Genomic DNA, 21410 nt, shown 5'->3' on the forward strand with positions numbered 1-21410 from the left:
CCAAGGTAGAAGGAGGGGGAAATCCAAGATGGGCCAGATACCAAATTCACAGCCCTGCCAATCTTACACCATTCTTGCAGAAGAGGGATACATCGTCCATTTCTGTCCTGTGGGTTCTTGGGGGAGGAACATTTCCTATATCAGCTCCAGGACAGGTGTGGTTAGTCTCTGGTTTCTTCTCAGGGAGGGAGTTTTGTAAGCCTCCCTCAGTCTATGCCGAGGTGTGCCCCTTTCTTCCTCTCCTCAGAGCAGTGGGGAAGGAGAAGGGATGGTCTTGGAGCCAGAATACGGGGACCTCTAAGGGTGGGTCTCCTTGAGTGGGCAGAGGTGGGCCCCTGTTTGTTTCTACCCCCTGCCCCCAGTGCAGGTGCTCAACACCATAGGAGACAGGTGCCCAGCAGCAGCGGGGAATCATAAAACCAAGGGCCCAGAACTCACCCCCCCCCCACTGATCAGTATTCAGAAGGGCCCAAGAGCGTCTGTCCAGCACAATCTACATGAGTAAAGCTGACCGAAAGTCCAGAGGTAGCATTATTATCAGTTTACGATGGGGTGGAAGGTTCGCAGACTGTGAAGGACTTGCTCACAAATTTATTGACAGCTGCACGAATTGTTATAGCTAGGAAGTGGAAGGCGCAAGCAGAATACAAAATGGAAGAATGGTTTAAAGGGATATGGGATATAGCTATTAATGATAAATTAACATGTGCCGTTAAGGTAAGACAGGGAATATGCAGGAGAAATGATTTTGAGGAGATACGGAGGGTGTTTGTAGAATTTGTCCTGTTAAAACAGAAAGGGGCCAAACCATCGCAAGAGGTGTTGAAATTTTGGGAGGGTGGATAGTTAACAATGGCATGGTCTCGGTGGTGAAGTGCATATTTTTATTCTTATGTATTTATGATTATTTCTATGTCAAAATAAAATAATAAATAAAATAAAAATGAACAACCTACATGAGTTCATTGGCAGAGGCAGATGGTCAAGCGTCTTGCTTAGCAGAGAGGGAGATCTGCTGTATCCTGTGGCCCCTGGGCTACCCTGCCAAGGCTCATAAGGTTGTGCCTTGAGGTTTTTTGCAATGTTTTGTGCTTGTTTTTCCCTCTCTTTCCCCTTATCCACATCTGAAGCAAAACTCGAAAGGTGCAGCTATTGAGACCCACGCACTTGTTAGCCTTGACCTGCCAGCTGGAAAACAATCTTCAGCTAGATCAATAGACTCCCGTTTTTTAATGAGCATTTCTTATCGAGAATTCGAGGTGGAGCCCTCGACTGTGGCTGCTATGGCCCAGTGACCTTAAAATTAATGACGAAACGATCGCTTGTAGACTGTTTATTGTAAATGAAATTACGCGTTTGCATAATGAAGGGGAGGGGATGGGATGGGACAACACCAAAGTGGGCGGGTGGCTTTCTGGAGTATCGGGGTGATTACTCACTCCCTAGAAGGCGGCTAGGATTAGACCGAGGTTGGATGGAAGCAGGAATCTGATGAGGGAGGTAGAAAAGAGAAGGAAGGAAGGTGGAATGCAAGAGAGAACATCTGCAGGACAAGAGACCAGAAAGCTGGATCAATGAGGGAAATAGCAGAGGGTAAGGAACAAGGGAACAAGGTGGGGAGTAGAAGGCTCCATGAAATATCTCTAGAAGGCAGAGGTTGAAGACAGCACCATACACCCGACTGCTGCTGGAACATCTAGTTGCTTTTGATCTTGCTATATATGGATGCTCAGTTCATGAAGACTCCATAGTGTGAGGCTCTCTTCCTACTCTTTCCCCCACTCATACTTCCAAAGGGGAGAGCTTTACTGCACCAGAAGAGTGTGAAGAGAGGTGGACTTCTCTGTTTGGGTCTAGTTACTAACGCTCATAAGACGTTTTGGAATCAGACTGGCCTGAAAAGTGTCCAGAGATACGACGGATAAGCCTTTGCCTCTCCTCCCGGTGTGATTTTCTACGCTGCAGAGATGGATCAATTGTTGGAGGTCAAGATCGGCTGCCTGGCAGGTCTGCTGGTGGTCACACTCATTTGTGGCCTCATCCCGGCGCAGGTTAGATGGTTCCAGAGCAACATGGCCAGAGGTGAGCAGTTGGTGGAAGGGATTGGAGTGGGTATGGCCTGATCTTCAGAGGGGCTTGATGCAATGTGACTATCAGAACTTGTGCAGGAGTGCAAATGTTGTGCTGTGCAACACCAGGAAGTCTTGAGACCTCAGCTTTGTTGTTAACTCTCTAGGTGGCCATTATGTATTGAGGTGGGTCCCTCTTTACCTCTCTTGATCTTTCTGGTGAATCAATGCTCACATGTTCCTTTTACAGATTAGCGTTCCTTCTACTTCCACACCCAGAATAAGTAAACAGGCCTTAAGCGAGCTGAACAAGCAAATTGGCTCTGTTAAAAAACACTACATTTCATTGGGCAAAAAAAGCTCTATCCATGGTGCTGGAACTGAAAGGGTGCTTTACACGTCCAGATTATCTCTTGATGCTGGTGGACCTTGAACTCTTGAGCATGCACTGAATTCTGAGCATGCAGGTGTTACTCTCCTTTATTAGTGGTATTAGTATTGATTAGTATCCTGCCTTACAGGAACCAAATCTATGCAAAGTGGCTTACATTAAGATACAGTGGTGCCCCGCAAGACGAATGCCTCGCTAAACGAAAAACCCGCAAGACGAAAGGGTTTTCCGATTTTTAGCGGCTTCGCAAGACGAATTTCCCTATGGGCTTGCTTCGCAAGACGAAAGCCCATAGGGAAATCTCTGGGGACAGCGGGGAAGCGCAGCGCACCTTCTCCTCTGTTCCCGGACCTGTCCTGAAGGCTTGCGGTGGGAGGAAGGTTTTCCTCCCCACCGCCAACATTCAGAAGGCTGTTCTGAAGGCTGGCGGTGGGAAGAAAAGCCCTTCTCCCCCACCAGCCTTCAGAAGAGTTCCCGCAGGGCTGCCTAGGCTGTGGATAGCAGCCTGCTGCCCCGCGCGAGGGGCGCTCTGCTTCAGAGCGCCCCTCACGCCGGGCAGACATCCGCAGCTTGGGGAGCCCTGCAGGAGTTCCCCGCAGGGCTCTCCAAGCTGCGGATAGCAGCCTGCTGCCCCTATCCGCAGCTTGCGGATAGCAGCCTGCTACCCCTATCCGCAGCTTGGAGAGCCCTGCGGGGAAGTCCTGCAGGGCTCCCCAAGCTGCGAATGTCTGCCCTGCGCGAGGGGCGCTCTGAAGCAGAGCGCCCCTCGCGTGGGGCAGCAGGCTGCTATCCGCAGTTTGGAGGGCCCTGCGGGGAACTCCTGCAGGGCTCCCCAAGCTGTGGATGTCTGCCCTGCGTGAGAGGCGCTCTGCTTCAGAGCGCCCCTCGCGCCGGGCAGCAGGCTGCTATCCGCAGCCTAGGCAGCCCTGCGGGAACTCTTCTGAAGGCTGGCGGGGGAGAAGGGCTTTTCTTCTTCAGAAGGCTGTTCTGAAGGCTGGCGGTGGGGAGGAAAGTCCTTCTCCCCCCGCCAGCCTTCAGAAGAGGTCCAGGGACAGACTGTCCCCGGACCTGGTCTGAAGGCGGTCTCCATAGGAACGCATTAATTGATTTTCAATGCATTCCTATGGGAAACCGTGCTTCGCAAGATGAAAAACTCGCAAGAAGAAAAAACTTGCGGAACGAATTAATTTCGTCTTGCGAGGCACCACTGTATATATTTTAAGACATGGATTGGCAGCCTCGTCTCTGTTTGATGAACTCTACATCTGACATAATCCTTCATATTCCGTCCTGCATCTCTTCTAGGGAAGCATCGGCGCATCCTCAGTTTCATAGGCTGTTTTGCCGCCGGAGTGTTCCTTGGGGCCTGCATTATGCACATGGTGGCCGACGCACTGGGAGACATCCAGGAGGAACTAAAAAAGAGACGGCAGCAGGTGAGTGCCATCGCAGCAGTCTCTTAAATCTGAATTCCACTACAATTAATTTGGATGGGCCATAGCTTGGTGGAACAACGTCTGCTTTATATGCAGAAAGTCTGAGCTTCAGTCCATAGCATCTTCCGTTAAAAAAAGATCATGGGAGATACCACTGTCTGAGACCCTGGAGGGTCACTGCCAGTCAGAGCAGACCAATGTTCTTCAACCTTGAGTCCCTATATGTTGTTGGACCACAACTCCTCTTATTCTCATCCAGCTTAGCCAAGGTTGAGCATTAGGGGAGACAATACTGGAAAAACGTAAACCAGTATCCCGGCTCTGACCTTGGCTGAATTGTACAACCGGACTTCAGTGTTCCATGCTTTAGTAAATAACTGTTTGGACCAGTGTAACCCACTGTACATGGTGCAGCCTTTGAAGATGGTATGGAAATGTCGGCCCAGAAGATGGTACCAAAAATCTGAATGGAACTGGCCATTATAAACATATTCCACAAGTTTTGTTTGGGTTGGTTTTTTTGCTTTCACCGCTTCATCTGACTTGTCCAATTCAAAATACTGGTTTTTTTCTAACCTATAAAGCTGGCTTAAGACCTAAAAAATCACGTCTTCCCAGATGTACCTCCCTTTATCATAAGGTCATAAATAGAGTCCCTTCTTCTAAAAAGTGCCTGCATACTATGAAGTGAACTACTGTCCATGAACGCTTATGCCAGTGGTTCCTAAACTGTGATCCAAGGACTACCCATGGTCCACAAGCTTCATTCAGGTGCTCCATGGTGTATCTGTATAAATGCAATCAGAAACCACAGCACACCGTAACTGCTACAACAGGCAGAAAAATCATTAAGTAGTCCATCAAGACCACCAGCAATTTTCAAGTGGTCCAAGGAGGGGAAAGTTTGGGAACCACAAGCTTATGCCATAATAAATTTAAGACTCACTCATTTTGCTACAAGAGATTAACACAGCCACCCCTTTGGAAATTGTTCTAATAATTAGGGGTACTGTTGCACTGGGATTGGGAAAGCAGCAACAAGAGGCCTTAGAATGAATGAATGAATGAATGAATCAATCAATCAATCAATCAATCAATATTGTTTGTGACATGCAAAAGAAGTTCATGGTTCCAAAATTTGACAGATCTTCAAGAGCTGAGCTCCCGCTGCTTGAATAGGGAGGAAACGTGATTCCACCACCATGATAGCCAATGGCTGAACCATTCTTATCCCCAAAATGTTTCCAACTCAGCTGTTTGTTTGTTTCTTTTCCCCCAGGGAGCTTCTATGCATAAGCAGAACAGCACCTCTGAAGGTGATGATGATTCTGAGGTATGTTTCCCCTTGTTTGAACACTGTTGTTCCCCCACCTTTGAGATTGCTGAGGTTAGCTTTGGGTAGGCACGAGCTGCCATTGTGATCAATTATGGATTATTTATTTTGGTACCTTGGGTATTGGCAGGGGAGTTGAAAAAGCTTTTTATCCATCTTCTGAGTCTCCTCCAGGGAATGGGGCTGTGAATTTGGGTGCAGGATCCACACAGTCAAGGATTTTGTTTTCTAGTCAGCTGCAAAAGGCTCTCAAATTTTGCAAGAGTGTATGGGGGTGAGATGGTTGATTAAGATCTCAGGCTTGGCCTCTGCATATTTCACAATCTTTTAATGACTGTTCTAATCTTGCTTGGCTCATGTCTTGGTTTTGGTTACTTATTTAAGGATCTGTGAACAGAACCATAACAAACCTTTTAAAACATCTACCTTGACTAGTACACTCTCTTGTAAAATTTTGTTATGGTTGTAGTTGTGTTTGCATTATTGCATTTTTGAAATTAATTGCCTCCTGCTGTGAGGAGTTTCTTCCTGCTGTGAGGAGTTTCTGTGAGGAGACACCTGAAGGCAGCCCTGTTTAGGAAAGTTTTTAATATTCAATGCTGTATTGTTTTTAACACTTGATTAGAAGCCTCCCAGAGTGGCTGGGGAAACTCAGCCAGATGGGCGGGGTATAAATAAATTATTATTATTATTATTATTATTATTATTATTATTATTATTATTATAATATCTGGAGAGCAAGGTACAAAGGCATATCTGTCTGTCTGTCTGTCTATCCATCTATGAAGAAAATAGAATGGGGATGCAGGTGGCACTGTGGTCTAAACCACGGAGCCTCTTGGGCTTGCTGATCAGAAGGTCGGCAGTTCGAATCCATGCAATGGGGTGAGCTTCCATCACTCTGTCCCAGCTCCTGCCAACCTAGCAGTTCGAAAGCAAGCCAGTGCAAGTAGATAAATAGGTACCGCTGCAGCGGGAAGGTAAATGGCATTACCATGCACTCTGGTTTTTGTCATGGTATTCCTTTACACCAGAAGCAGTTTAGTCATGCTGGCCACGTGGCCTGGCAAGCTGTGTGTGGACAAACGCCAGCTCCCTCGGCCTGAAAGCAAGATGAGCGCCATAGACCCATAGTCGCTTGTGACCGAACTTAACCATCATCGGGTCCTTTATCTTTACCTTACACTTCCTAGACACAGGTCTGAGCCATTCTCCTCTTGCCTCACTTCTTTCCTAGGGAAAACCCACTCTTTGTTTTGCTCCAGTCGAGTGCAAAGGAAGGGGTTTTCCCCCAGGGAAAGCAGCAGAACAGCAGCAGGACAAGAAGAAGTGTGGAAAATCACTTTGTCACTCTAATGTCATACTCAACTAGCTCCTTCTTACTAATGTGTGTGGGATATAGAGTCAATGGAATAAAATGTTTCCCATCTTGCAGATACAGTAGTACCTCTAGCTTTGAACTTAATTCGTTCCGGAGGTCCATTCTTAACCTGAAACTGTTCTTAATATTCTTAACCTGAAACTCTTCCCTCGGCCTGAAAGAGAGATGAGCGCCACACCCCATATTCACCTTTGCCTGGACTTAACTGTCGAGGGGTCCTTTACCTTTTTACCTTTTTTTTTTTTTAAAGACCTGCCAGCTTACAGGGCAAGTCACTAGCTCTCATTCCAGCCTGGCTCACAGGGTTATTGCATATAGATAGATAGATAGATAGATAGATAGATAGATAGATGATAGATAGATAGATAGATAGATAGATAGATAGATAGATAGAGTTAGTATATTGCCCTTCATTCATCCAAATATCACAAAGTGGTTCACAACATATTATTAGGGTGATATGGAAAGGGAAAAGAGCCATGTATGCCACCTTGAGCTCTTTGAGGGAAGGAACGGATACAAATGTGAAAAACAAATTTAAAAGGGGGTTGCCGTCGTGTATGTGATTGTGGGAACACAGCCAGTTCCGATACATTACCAAACGGTGAGCTGAAACACGTTTTATTGTATTGTATTTTACTTTACTATTTATTTATATTTTTATTGCATTTATATCCCACTTTTCTTCCAAAGAGCTTAGGGTGGTATACGTTTTTACCCCTCTCCCCACCCACACCCCAGCTCTCCATTTTATCATTGCAAGAACTCTGTGAGGTTGGTTAGGCTGAAAGACTGTCTCTAGACTTTTTGCCCAAGTGTGAATTTGAAGCTGGTCTCCCACGTCTCACACGCTGCACCTCCCTGCTTCTATTTTTCACACCTCTCTTTCCAAACCTAAGTATTATGAGCACCTTTTTTTCCTCCCTTCAGGGAGGTGGTTTTGTAATTAAAGACTAAGTTGAGAAATCCTATGGTGGCCCTTGATTGCCACCTGGTGGTGCAACTTTAATTTAAAAAAAAATCAGGAACCATGGAAAGCTCTTTGAAGACCTGAGCACCTCTTAGGTTTAGATAAAGTCCCTAGGTAAATGAATAGAAGAGCAATAAACAACACCTGGTTTTATAAAACACACATGTGCAGAAACTGCACCATAAATGGAATACGTAGTTTCCAATACTATTTGCCCTGGGATATGTAAGGATGGTGTTTGAGAAATAACATGTTCAAAGACTCACTGGGTTTGCAAAGTTAATTGTGCAGCTTGCTAAATTGTAGCAGGAGAGCAATAGGTGGGGTGAAGAGTATTTTCATCTACTGAGCTCCAGGCAAAAGAGGGGGGGAAAGAGAACATTGATGCAACAGTTGCCCTTCAATACTGGAATTTGCTATTTTGTATACAATTCATTTTTTGTGGTTTTTAATTATTTTATTTGGGCACTTGCGTGCATTTTTGAGATTTATTGTTGCTTATGTTACTTAAAATGTGGCTTTTAAAGTATCAGCAGTTGCAGCAATGTGGCACTTGCACTTTTTATACTGATTTTTTTTGGGGGGGGGGGGGTCGGATATGTAAATCACTTTAAGATCTCTGTTGAAATAAAAAGTTGTAAGCAACATAAATATGCAAGCAAGCAGACCTGGGCCCCATCTGCATTATACATATAAAGCGCTATCAGGAATTCCCTGGAAGTGTATTTGATTGTTAAACCCAGGGCTTGGTCCCCATGAGGTGAGATGAGGCAGCTGTCTTAGGCTGTGGAAGCTCAAGAGAAGGCCCCCCACCCCACAGGGGTCCCACCAACCCGGCCACCTCTTCTGCCGATCTTGCCAGAATATTGTCAGATCTTGCTGAAATCGCATGAGAACTCACCGAAATCTCACAAGATCTTGCCAGAACTTGCCAACCACACAACCCAGGTAAAGGAGGCAGGGCTGTGGTGGTGCAGTGGGTCAGCACATTCCCATTTTGCCTCAGGCAGTGAACAGTGGCATGCCCCCTGGTTCATACCACTTTGGGAATTTTATTTTATTTTATTTTATTTTATTTTATTTTATTTTATTATTTTATTTTATTTTATTTTATTTTATTTTATTTTATTTTATTTTATTTTATTTTATTTTATTTTATTTTATTTTATTTTATTTTATTACTTTAATACCGCCCTATACCTGGGAGTCAATCAGATCAACCAAAGGCCTGATTAAAAAGGAACGTATTTGCCTGGTGCCTAAAGGTGTATAATGAAGACAGGGAGAGGTTTTTACACCCTCATCTGGTCCATCCAGTGAAGCTGAATGTTGAAAGATGCAGATTAGGCAAAAAAAAAGTGTTCACATAGTATTTTTATTAATTGATGGATTGAATTTATATACCGCCCTATACCCAGGGGTCTCACGGCAATTCACAGAATAAAATCAAGATATAAAACCACAAAATACATAATGAAAATAAAAAGAACAACCCAATAGCCCTTCCCCCCACCCCCACCCCCCCAGCCACAAACACACACACACACATTTTAAAAGGGCTTAGGATGTAAATTAGATCAACCAAAGGTCTGGTTAAAAAGGAACGTTTTTGCCTGGTGCCTAAAGGTGTATAATGAAGGCACCAGGCGAACTTCCCTGGGGAGAGCGTTCCACAGACAGGGAGCCACTGAAGAAAAGGCCCGTTCTCATGTTGCCACCCTCCGGACCTCTTGAGGAAGAGGCACACGAAGGAGGGCCTCAGAAGATGATCTCAGGGTCTGGGTGGGTTCATATGGAAAGAGGCAGTCCTTGAGGTATTGTAGCCCTGAGCCGTTGCATTGCATAGCTGTCAACTTTTCCCTTTTCTTGCGGGGAATCCTTTTCGGAATAAGGGAATTTCCCTTTAAAAAAAGGGAAATGTTGACAGCTAGGGCTCTGTGGCAGTGGGGAATAGGGGTCTCCTAGCAACTCTCAGCACCCATAATAAACTACACTTCCTAGGATTATTTGAGGGAAGCCATGATTATTTAAAGCGGTATGATACCACTTGAAATGGACATTGCAGATGGGGCCTTAACTCATGTCCAACTCTTTCTCTCCTCCCATGGCAGATGTACCCATTTGGGGAGCTGGTCATCTCAGCTGGCTTCTTCCTGGTGTTCCTCATTGAGAGCGTGGTGCTCCATTGTTGCCCCAGGGCCGTGCACTCCCACGGCGACCACAACACCGAAGAGGATCACAAGGACCCTCCGGAATCCCACAGCTCTTTCCGGGCGTTCGTGCTCTTCCTGTCGCTCTCCTTCCACTCGGTCTTTGAGGGCCTCGCCATCGGCGTCCAAAAGCAGGAGACGGCCGCCATTCAGCTTTGCCTGGCGGTGCTGATCCACAAGGCCATTGTGGTCTTCAGCCTGGCTTTGAAGTTGGTGCAGAGCGGCACGCCGGCCCGGTGGAGGTTGCTGTACTTGGTGGTGTTTGCTCTGATGTCTCCCGCTGGCATCGGCATGGGCATCGGTGTCTCCCTTTACAACAGTGACGGGACCAGCCTGGCTCAGGCTTTGTTGGAAGGGGTGGCCGCGGGGACCTTTCTCTACGTCACCTTCCTGGAGATCCTCCCCTACGAGCTGCGCTCGCACGAAAGCCCCCTCACCAAGTTCTTCTTCATTGGACTCGGCTTCTCCATCATGGCCATCATTGCCATTTGGGCATGAAAGAGTGGCTCTTCTATGTTCTCCATGAAAGCCAATCACAACTGCACTCATAGACTCCTCTCTTTCCAGAACCTCCTCTTATCAGCCATGAGGGCCGTCACTTTGGGTGGTGCTATATATACACATATGTACTAAGTGAAGGGAAATAACCAGCAGCCCACATGGATGAAAGTGCAAAATATGTGAAGCAATGGAGCCTGAGCAACAAATACATCATTTTTAGCTTTGCTCCCTGAACTACTGGAAAGCCACAACCATCAGCACAATATCCTAGCAGCAGTGATAATTAACGCAGCCAGGAGACCTAACACAAGCAATGGCATCGCTTCTTTCAACCATCGTGAAAGACTAAATGCACAGTATGTAGGGTCTACCTGCAAGGAACTCCGGAACAAGTAGGATATTGGCTAAGGGGTAAATGGGACATCTTAAAAGAGGCTGTTGGGTTTTGTGTATGTGGATGGAAATATACACTGAGTTGTTTTGTTTTGTTTTGTTTTGTTACCCTTTTGTCTGTCTTTGGGGAAGGTATGTGTGCAAAGGATGTTCCTACATGTGTGAGGAAGAGGATGTGTGTGTGTGTGTGTGTGTGAGAGAGAGAGAGAGAGAGAGAGAGAGAGAGAGAGAGAGAGAGAGAGAAGGGGAAGTATCCCATGTGAGGTGGGTGGGTGGGTGGGTGTTTGATGGTGTCCTGGCTCTCACTGCTAGATGTATGTTTTGTGGATGTGGATGGAAATATACACTCAGTGTTGTGTTGTGTTGTGTTGTGTTGTGTTGTGTTGTGTTGTGTTGTGTTGTGTTACCCTTTTGCCTGTCTTTGGGGAAGGTATGTGTGCAAAGGATGTTCCTTCATGTGTGAGGAAGAGGGTGGGGGGGCGGAGTATCCCATGTGGTGTGTGTGTGTTTTTGATGGTGTCCCGGCTCTCACTGCTAGATGAAGAACTCAAACTTCCAGCTTAGTTTCTATCAAAGGCTTAAATGTTTAGATCAGAATGTTATGTAGGTCAGTTTTCGAGTCATAGAAACCAGTGGGTGCATAAGAGGTTAGAAATAATGGCTAAGCACAAGCGACATGCCCTCTGTGCTCTACTTTTGAAGGTGCTATTGGTGTGGCAGTTGTCCCAAATCTTGGAACTTGGCTTTCAAATGAGCCCTCATCCAAGTGATTATGCAAGGCATGCTTTTGCTGCTGCTGACAGCACCACATCATTTGAGATGGGGGTGGACTCAAGAGTCTGCTTGGCATCCAACTTATTCCTGGCTTTAAAGGCTTTAAACTTGGGATAGCCAATGTTTTGGGGGCAGGGTGCTTTTCTAACAGCCCAACAGCCCCCTACCCCACCTGCCTATGAGGCTCAGTAAGGCAGTCAGCTGGGAGGGGTACTGCCACCGCTGCACACACACCCATCCCCTACCACCTGCTGCTCTCCAGCCTCCTTTTGCTCCCCGTGCAGCCTCCAGGCAGCGGGTGTAGAGGAGGCGATGTGTGTGTGGCCATTTTCAATTTTGACTGGAGTGGCAAAATGTCCTGGGCCAGCTCTGGCCAGGCCCTTTCACAGAATCCAGATCTCCATCTTCCATCCCGCTGCATCCCTCTTCTGGATCAGACTTCTCTTGGTATCCTGATTTCAACTGTTCTAGCTTGCTAGGAGCTTCCATGGGATCATCCAACTCTTCACCAGTTCCTCCTCAGCACCCAACTACCCTCTTCATGTCTCATGACAGACAGGGTATCCCCATGTGTGTGTGTGTGTGTGTGTGTGTGTGTGTGTGGAAGAAAGGTGGAGAGAAAACCCAGAAGGAAACCAGTGTCTATTCCTTCCTTCCTTCCTTCCTTCCTTCCTTCAAATCACTACACCACTCTAAAGTAGATAAGGTCCTTAACTGGGTGTAGTGGGCTATATGCAGTTGAGAGTGGAGGTGAGGCAAAAGCAACAGACAGAAGGTCTTCTAATTGCTCAAGCCAGTCAGCTATGTAGCTCAGCAATTGTATACTTTGGCCTTAATGATCTACCAGGGGCACCCTTCTTAAGATTGCCATGTGCATTATTTGAATGAGCAGGGGATGGACTAGGCCTTTGAGGTCCCTCCCAATGATACAATGCAGTGATTCGGGGCTCTCCTGCTCATTCTTAAACAGTTGTGAGGCAAGAAACCTGTTGATCTACAGCAGGGGTGACCAATTCCCGAGAGACTGCGATCTACTTTCAGAATTAAAACCTGGCAATGATTCAGGTCAAAGTTTCAAAGTTGTTGAGCTTTCTTAGGAGGGAAGTTCCGTTTTGGGGGGGGGGAGTTAAAACCAAGGGTCTAAGGGAGAGAGACTTTCTCTCTCACAGTAATATCGCTTTGAATGAAAACAGCCACAGAGAGAAAGCTCTGTCTTCCCTTCCACTGATCACACAACAATGGGGGCGGGGCAGGAGTCCGTTTCAATGACGCCGAGGAAAGGGAGCCAGAGATCGACCTGCGATCTACCAGTAGATCCCCATCGAGCTGTTGGACATCCATGATCAACACCCAACCATTAATAGAGCTACCAGTGGGATACCAACCTACTTCTACTGTAGGCAATGCGAAGATGTTGTCATACCACAATGCAAAGGTACACAAAGCCAAGTCAGAGTGAGGGCAGGAAATATTTCCTTCACTGAAAATAAAGAGTTCCCGGACAGCACCATGCAAATGATCTGATTTGTTTACATGGAAGTTTGGATGCCCCACTTTCACATACTCAAAGAATGCATGAGAGGATGGTGAGGGTTTAGCTCCATGTGTATACATAAGTAAGTCTGCAGAGTGCAGGCTAGTGTTTGCCTTGATTTGCATTAACTTGCTGTCACCTGCCCAGTGATGTGTTAGTGAAGCGTTAGTGAAGCATCAATACAGCTTAATCAAGAAAATAAATGGCTTAAGAATAAAACCTCTGTATACCTGAAGGAGCGTCTCCACCCCCATCATTCATCCCAGTCACTGAGATCCAGCACTGAGAGCCTTCTGGCGGTTCCCTCACTGTGAGAAGTGAAGCTACAGGGAACCAGGCAGAGGGTCTTCTCGGTAGTGGTGCCCGCCCTGTGGAACACCTCCCATCAGCTGTCAAGGAGATGAGTAGCTATATAAACGTTAGATTACATCTGAAGGCAGCCCTTATTAGCCTTGTAAGATTTACATCACACATCCTGCATAGTTGCCTACCAGTAGAAAAAATCAGGCTGGTGGGCATTCATAACAGGGTCTTCTAAACTGTGGCTTTGCAGCTATAGAACTCAGTTCCTTCTGAGACTGAAAAGGCTCCATTTCTCATGTCAATTAAACAGAACTTAACAATTTCAAAAGCACCCCTCTCCGGCTTGTAATGGCTAATAGAAACTGGGGTTATAAGTGGGGGCTTTTTGTACTGGGGTCTGGCTGGCTGATAACTAATTATGTGCTGATATTTAGGCATTAGTATTATTATGGGTACATGTGACAGAGCCTTTAGTGTTATCATCCCAAACTTGTGGAAAGCTCTGGTGATACAGATTTAGCAGGCACCTTCTATTTCATCCTTTAAATGCCTGCTGAAAACTTTTTATGCCACCAGGCTCTTGCATGCAATTAAGAAAATATATTTCCATAATGATTAGTTTATCATCTCAGATTTTAAATTTGTATATAGTTTTATTGCGTTGTTGTAAGCAACTTTTATATTTATTTATGACACAGTGAAATATAAATACTTTTATAAATAAATAAGCACATTTTCAAAAAAAGTGGCTTATAAACAAACTACTAGATAAGTAAACTGAGTAAAAGCCAAACTGGCTGGAATTTTACATCATCGGAAGTACTTTCCAAACATAAAAGAAGGCATTGCATGTATTTCGGTTAAGGTTGTTTTAAAAAGACAAAACAACCAGAAAAGTGAGTGGGAAAGAAGCTACAAAAAGCAAGGAGGAAACCTATCAGATTTCACAGTTCTTTTTTCTCACAAGCTGATCCCTGGTGTTCAGCTCAGGCCTCAGAACAATGATATAGAATTTGGGGAGGAAGATGCAACCCAGCAACCCAGAGCTAGAAGTCACGATAGAGAAGATCTCCACAGCCACCATATATTTTCCTTTGGTGCTCAGGTAGGTGGGGACAAAGGACAGCCAAACACTGCAGAATACTAACATGCTGAAGGTGATGAGCTTGGCTTCATTGAAAGTATCAGGTAGCTTCCTGGCCAAGAAAGCCACAGTGAAGCTGATGATGGCCAGGAGCCCCATATAGCCCAAGACAGTATAAAACATCTGAGCTGATCCTTCATTGCACTGCACAATGATCTGGTCACTCTGAGAGTGCATGTCAAACTCTGGAAAGGGAGGAGAGGTTGCCAACCACAGTGCACAGATGCCAGTTTGAATAAGAGTGCAAAGGATGATGACTGAGACTGCCAGCCTCTTCCCCACCCATTTCCTCATCCTGTTTCCTGGCTTGGTGGCCATGAAGGCCAGAACCACAGTGAGGGTTTTCGCCAACACACAAGAAACAGCCAGGGAGAAGATGATTCCAAACACGGTTTGACGGAGAAGGCAGGTCACCTTTGCAGGCTCCCCAATGAATAAGAGGGAGCAGAGAAAGCAAAGCAAGAGGGAAATGAGAAGGGTGCAGGTGATGTTCCAGTTGTTGGCCTTGACAATGGGAGTTTCCTGGTGTTGAATGAAGATCCACATTACCACAAGTGTGATCAGAAAAAGAGAAAGTGCAAATGAAGCCAGAATTATTCCCAATGTCTCTCCATATGATAGATAACTTATAGTTTTAGCGATACAGCCATCCTGATTTCTGTTTGGATGTTGATCCTCAGGGCACTTGTTACAGTGGTCTGCATCTGAAAGTTATAAATCTTAATCGTTGAAAATGTGCATGGATCTTCTTCAGCATCAACTGTTTCATGGTGTGGCATGATATATGGCCTCAGTAACATTTCTCTTTGACAAGAAGAACAGAATCCCTTCCCATTTTTTTGGTGATAATGTGATAAAACAAAGGAATCCCCTTTCTAAGGAGCACCCTTGCTAAGGACTTCTATCTGCAATGGCCCATTCACACATCAGAGTCATGGGCCTTTGAGAACATTTATTTTACAGACACCTGTATTAGCATTCCCCATGTAACTGTGCAGTCTCTACTTACCTGTCAAGGCTGAAATCATGCCTTCAGAGCACTGAGGACAATCATAACAACAAATCTGTTCCCCCTGCCGTGCCATCTTGCTTTGTCCAGGGTGGCAACTCTCAACACATGTGGATTGTGGTGTGATCTAAGAATATCCAGAAAGAAAGAATTTAAAGTATAAACAATTGGTATTGAACTGCCAGCCCGCAGGGCTACTGAAGGCCCAACATGAATGTATAAAGATTACCCAGTCCTTACACCTCCTCATCCCCTCTCCTGGATTTCTGCAGATTCCTCCTGAAATACCTGCATGGAACCAGGTATTTACACTATTCTGTGTGGAACCAGGGGCAGGAAGGATTTGTTCAGAATCTATTGTTCTGGAGAATATCTCTGTTTCCCACCTGGTTAAACTTGTGATTCCACACAACAGCACTTCCATTGATGGTGAAAATCTTTCCTTCAGGAGCCTTTGGATCAAGTCTTCCAACGCAAACTCTGTGTATGGACAAATTGGGGAATGTGACAGTATTGACGATATCATATCCTGTTGCCCAGTCTCCATTTTCATCAAAAAAAAATTCTTCTCCAGCACTGTTGTTGAAACGGATGTGTTTCAGGAAGGAGTGAAGCTACGTAGATTGGAGAAGAAAAGGACATGAATAGAAGCCAATTGCAGTAACAGTTACTGTGATTTACCTGGAATTTACTTTCTTGTTTGGGGGCTTGTAGACACTTCCACTTGTCCCATTCCTTGAAAGTGTGGGTCTGTGTGTTTCCACTTGACCTACACTTCCTAGGCAAGGGACGTGGGTAGTGCTGTGGTCTAAACCATGGACCCTGTTGGGCTTGCCGATCAGAAGGTTGGCGGTTTGAATCCCCATGACGGAGCAAGCTCCTGTTGCTCTGTCCCAGTTCCTGCCAACCTAGCAGTTTGAAAGCATGCCAGTGCAAGTAGATAAATAGGTACCGCTGCGGCAGGAAGGTAAATGGTGTTTCCATGCACTCTGGTTTTTGTCATGGTATTCCTTTGCACCAGAAGCAGTTTAGTCATGCTAGCCACGTGGCCTGGAAAGCTGCCTGTGGACAAACGCCGGCTCCCTTGGCCTGAAAGCGAGATGAGCGCCATGGACCCATAGTCGCTTTTGACCGGACTTAACCATCCTGGGGTCCTTTACCTTTACCTTACACTTCCTAGGCACAGATCTGAGCCATTCTCCTCTTGCCTCACTTCTTTCCCAGAGAAAACCCACTTTTTGTTTTGCTCCAGTTGAGTGCGAAGGAAGGGTTTTCCCCCAGGGAAAGCAGCAGAACAGCAGCAGGACAAGAAGAAGTGTAGAAAATCACTTTGTCACTCTAATATCATACTCAACTAGATCCTTCTTACTATTATGTGGGGGATATAAAGTCAATGGAATAAAATATTTTCTCATATTTCATGGTTGCCATAACAAGATATGAGGCCCATGTTGAATATGCTTCGTTCACAACCTTTATAACCTCCCTGAACTTTGTCAGTTCCAGATGCCTTGGACTTCAGGTCACATCATTCCTGACCATTGGTCATTTTGGCTGGTGCAAAAAGGAAACTGTAGTCAACAACATTTGGGGAATACCAGGTTGGGGAAAGCTAGCAGAGAACATTTCAAAATTCTGTGAAGAAACACAGCATCTTAAATCAATATGGTTCATCAGGGCAAGCTCAGTATTTGTATATGTATGTGTGTTGTTGCTGTATCAAATTCAGTCAACTGCTAAGTAATAAACCTGAATCCAGCATTCATGGTCATATATTAAGTAGAGGTGGGCATGAGTTTCCTACCTGCCATGGGTAAACATTTGAGCCATTTCTTGTGGCACCATTGAGTGTTGCCTTCTGCCTAGATCTTGATGAAAACATGGCATGGAGAGCATGTGCAACAGCGTAAACTGCATTGTAAATACTGTAGCTCTGACCAGACATTCCCATTTCAAAAACCAATCCAGAGAGGCTCTTCAAGGTCTCTTTTCCAGTACAGTTTTTTATGTCTTCTGCAACAATGCCCAGTGAGGGAAATGCACACATAAATGAGACAGACCAGAAATGATGGATGTAATAAAGTGTAGATTGATTAGGATGTACAGTCTCAAGGAACTCTTCATATTTTGCCATATAATTTGTGTGGCGTGTGAAGGACAAGGTGCCATTGAAGGTTTTTGGTGTGAATGCGTACTTAACCGGCACAGTTGTGAAATCCCACTGAGCTGTTATGATCCAAACCCTCTCTTCTGGCTTCCTTTCATGAAATTCATGCACAAATAGAACCATTCGTAAGCTCTCCATAGTCCGTGACTCCCCGTGAACGAGAATCACATTGGTTACAGCCGAAAAGAGAACTCTGCTTATTCTGGCCAAGTTCTTATTTGTTAGCAGTGCTTCATCAAAGGCCTCCTTCGGCGTTGGAATAATTTCCTTAAAAGCCACACAAATATTGTTCTGGTGCAGCCAAGGCATGAGAGTCCTCAACAGTATTTCTCCAATGTCGTCATCTGAAATAATAAGGCCAATCCAAGTCCATCCAAAATGCTGAAGCAGCTGAACAATCCCAACATACTGAGGACGTTCATTTGGCATCATCCGATAGACAGAAGGGAACTGTGTTTTATCGCTCAGTGCAGGGTCAAAGGATTTATAGCTGAGCTAAAAAACAGGAGCAACACTTTTTTTTTTTTTAGACCTAACCAAAAATTCAGATTTTTTCCTTTGGTGATCTGGCAGGAAGAACGTTTAGGTCATTTTATATTGGATGCAAATACTGCAGGGACTATAAACTCTCCAATACCACAAACTAGACATGATTACTGAGCTGATTAAAGAAACACATAAATTAGGTGGGCCGGGGGGAGAGGGAGAGGGAGAGCATATATACATGCCGACACTTTTACACCGGGCATATTTTAAAAAGAAAAGTTAACAAAAGGCTTCCAGTTCTATTCCTTGTTATTTATTAATTTTTTATACTACATCCAAAAAGGACAGGGTGGTTTACAAGATAAAAACACCAAAATATGTACCACGACGACAAACAAAAACAATACCCACCCCCGTTTTAAAGGCCGTAGGTTGTTTAATTAGCTAAATGCCTGGGAGAAGAGGAATGTTTTCGCCTGGTGCCTAAAGATATGTAATGAAGGCATCAGGCAAGACTCCTTGGGGAGAACATTTCACAAGCAGGGAGCCACCATAGAAAAGGCCCATTCTTGTGTTGCCACCTGTCAAACGTATCCTGGGGAGGCACATTACAAAGGCCCTCAGATGATGAGCTCAGGGTTTGTGTCGGTTCATAGAGGCAGTCCTTGAGGTATTGCGGTTCTGAGCCATTTAAGGCTTTATAGGTCAAAACCAGCACCTTGAGTTCGGCCTGGAGACTAATTTGCAGCCAGTGCAGTTGGGCCAGAATTGGTGTCAAACTGTCTTGCCCCATATGTGAGAAGAGCATTGTGAACCTATGTAAAAATTCAGAATATTTCTTATTACAACTTCCTATTCATTATTATAACTTAGGGAGAAAATGTTAAACTGGAGGGGGAATGGAGAAGGAAGAAAATAAGTGCAGATTAACTGGACTGATTAAATCCAGGGTTGTTCTGGCCTTTAATAAGATGGTGCTGGCCAAACCACTCAAAACGGCTTCTGATGTCACAGTGTACATTTCCTCCTGTTCATTCACGTGGGTTGATAGTGAGGCCTTCTGGAACCCAGCTTCTATTGCATGCATTTCCCCATAGGGTCAAGTTAGTCAAGGAAGGTCATGGGTACACAAATGTGCTTGTTCCACTAAATACTCCTACTGGTTGCACCTATGTATACAGTACACACCTGCGGAATCTTATAGATATTTAAGATGTGGGGCATCTGCTTAGAGTTCTGAGAGGTGAGCCCTCCAATGATGGCCATTAGTTTGTATGTCTTGTCACAGATGTAGTTAATGGGGTTCCCCTGATTTTGGAAAAGGAGTTCCATGGTCCCAGAACAGGATCCCGCTTCATTGAGAACAGTATGAGTGATGATGGATGATAATGTTGTGTTAGGCAAGAGGTGGTCGTTATTGTTGATCTCATTCATGGCCAAAATGAAGGCAAGGACTTGATGGTAGTAATTGTGCATTATACTGCAATGATATTTCAATATAGACTTAGGGCTGTTGCATATCCAATGATTTAATGTACAGAGTGGACTTATTGACCATTGGAAGCTGTTCCTGAACTACAGTGGTACCTCAGCTTAAGTACTTAATTAGTTCCGGAGGTCCGTTCTTAACCTGAAACTGTTCTTAACCTGAGGTACCACTTTAGCTAATGGGGCCTGCTGCTGCCGCCATGCCGCCGGAGCACGATTTCTGTTCTCATCCTGAAGCAAAATTCTTAACCCGAGGTACTATTTCTGGGTTAGCGGAGTCTGTAACCTGAAGCGTGTGTAACCTGAGGTACCACGGTACCAGGCACAGGGTTGTTCTGTGGAAATTATCTCTATAAGTTAGGGTTGCCATATTTCAAAGAGTGAAAATCCAGACACAAAAGTTGTTGTGCCCCAGATGTATGGCAGCCCTAAAGATAAAGGGACACCTGACCGTTAGGTCCAGTCGTGGATGACTCTGGGGTTGCAATGCTCATCTTGCTTTACTGGCCAAGGGAGCTGGCGTGGTCATGTGGCCAGCATGACTAAGTTGCTTCTGGTGAACCAGAGCAGTGCATGGAAACGCTGTTTACCTTCCCTCCAGAGCGGTACCTATTTATCTACTTGTACTTTGTGCTTTCGAACTGCTAGGTTGACAGGAGCAGGGACCGAGCAACGGAAGCTCACCCCATCGCGGGGATTTGAACCGCCAAACTTCTGATCAGCAAGTCCTAGGCTCTGTGGTTTAACCCACAGCGCCACCTGCGTCCCTAGGCTCATTACCTATGTAAGCATAAATCAGACTACAATTCTCCCTTTTAGTATGTAGGCTTCAGAACTTTAGTAAGAAGCAGCAGCCAAGTGAGGGGCCCTCAAAGAGCTGCCACGTCAAGGTGCAGACTGGACCCCTCAGAGAGTTGTATCCAATGAGTGTTCTGCCAGCTACCCTCTGCAAATGTCTGCAGCGTTTTGATTGGATTTTATATGAATTCTTTGCCTGTAAACCCTATAAAAGGTTCAGGGGGGTAACACACACATACACACACACTGTTCAGCCTTTGTGGAAGTGACAGTGCTGAACCTATTTACTGTAGTAAATAATTTTTGGACTCTTTCTTCAAACCAACTCACAAGTAGTTAATGGCACTAGTGAGACAGCAGATTTGCCCTACAACAGAGGTAGAATGTAGGCGTATCTAGTAGCCATCAATAATCTTATTCTCCACAAATTTTGTCAACAAGGCCTAGAATACCATCTTTCACTTGCCTTGGCTTCCCAGACTCCCTGCAAAAGTTAGTTCAGGAATCAACATCTGCCCTATCAGAGGCAACAGTTTGTGAAGGCAATTGAGGCAGGGCCAATGCCATGTTTGTGATGTGAGGATCTGGGGACAGATCCCCAATGTGGTGGCCATGTGGCTCATTTCTCCTCTGGGTGGGGCCACTGGCAGAAGACTGCTTCAATCATTCCTCACTTCTGTGGTAGGAGGGGGAAGAGAAGGAGCTGGCTGCTGGAGGCACGCCGTGCTTGGCTCCAATGTTTGGCACACCGTGCTTTTGGGGCATAGCAGGGCCTCGGCCCTTACCCCCAAAATATAGGGGGACGCAAAAGGGCTCAGCCCCTAGGAGCCGGTGCCCCCTGTGCCCTAGATATTCTACTGGGAAGAAAGATGCAAATAATTCATTAAGTTCTTTATGCTGCTTTTGCATACCATTGACTAACTTATTATCCAATGGATCATTCACCCACTCTAGCCAGTCTCTTCCAAATAATCTATTTAATAAAATGCGCTCTTCAAATTCTTTTGAAGAATCCTTTATTGA

The 21410-nt window shown here is 45.3% G+C and overlaps 4 protein-coding genes across 4 annotated transcripts in view; 3 read left to right on the forward strand and 1 right to left on the reverse strand.

Moving 5' to 3' along the window:
• The window catches only part of LOC310748466 (ribonuclease-like), an 81048-nt gene that overhangs the window by 30415 nt on the left and 29223 nt on the right, over positions 1–21410 (forward strand). The window lies entirely within an intron of this gene.
• METTL17 (methyltransferase like 17) overlaps positions 1–21410 on the forward strand; it is a 151298-nt gene that overhangs the window by 21256 nt on the left and 108632 nt on the right. The gene's annotated exons all lie outside the window — the stretch shown is intronic.
• Positions 1424–10781, forward strand: SLC39A2 (solute carrier family 39 member 2). Its single transcript, XM_083584248.1, has 4 exons — positions 1424–2082; positions 3766–3896; positions 5176–5229; positions 9692–10781. Exons 1-4 carry the CDS (start codon positions 1968–1970, stop codon positions 10286–10288), a joined length of 897 nt encoding a protein of 298 aa, XP_083440374.1. The 5' UTR covers positions 1424–1967; the 3' UTR covers positions 10289–10781.
• On the reverse strand, positions 13464–17528 carry LOC310747289 (vomeronasal type-2 receptor 26-like). Its single transcript, XM_083581638.1, has 4 exons — positions 17253–17528; positions 15835–16062; positions 15449–15575; positions 13464–15143 (listed from the first exon to the last, which is right to left on the reverse strand). The coding sequence occupies exons 1-4, from the start codon at positions 17493–17495 to the stop codon at positions 14233–14235; spliced, it is 1509 nt and encodes a 502-aa protein (XP_083437764.1). The 5' UTR covers positions 17496–17528; the 3' UTR covers positions 13464–14232.

Source organism: Podarcis filfolensis (genome assembly GCF_964270895.1).
Source record: "Podarcis filfolensis genome assembly, chromosome: 13".
Taxonomy (NCBI): Eukaryota; Metazoa; Chordata; class Lepidosauria; order Squamata; family Lacertidae; genus Podarcis; species Podarcis filfolensis.

What these genes read in the sequence shown, in the direction of transcription:
- SLC39A2 (XM_083584248.1), top strand. Translation starts at nt 1,968, where the DNA reads ATGGATCAATTGTTGGAGGTCAAGATCGGCTGCCTGGCAGGTCTGCTG. An exon ending in TAAAAAAGAGACGGCAGCAG is followed by an intron (nt 3,897 to 5,175) that starts GTGAGTGCCATC and finishes CTTTTCCCCCAG; the next exon opens with GGAGCTTCTATGCATAAGCA. An exon ending in AAGGTGATGATGATTCTGAG is followed by an intron (nt 5,230 to 9,691) that starts GTATGTTTCCCC and finishes CTCCCATGGCAG; the next exon opens with ATGTACCCATTTGGGGAGCT.
- LOC310747289 (XM_083581638.1), bottom strand. Translation starts at nt 17,495, where the DNA reads ATGTGTGCATTTCCCTCACTGGGCATTGTTGCAGAAGACATAAAAAAC. An exon ending in CAAATGTTTACCCATGGCAG is followed by an intron (nt 16,063 to 17,252) that starts GTAGGAAACTCA and finishes CAATCTACGTAG; the next exon opens with CTTCACTCCTTCCTGAAACA. An exon ending in GGAATCACAAGTTTAACCAG is followed by an intron (nt 15,576 to 15,834) that starts GTGGGAAACAGA and finishes GGATATTCTTAG; the next exon opens with ATCACACCACAATCCACATG.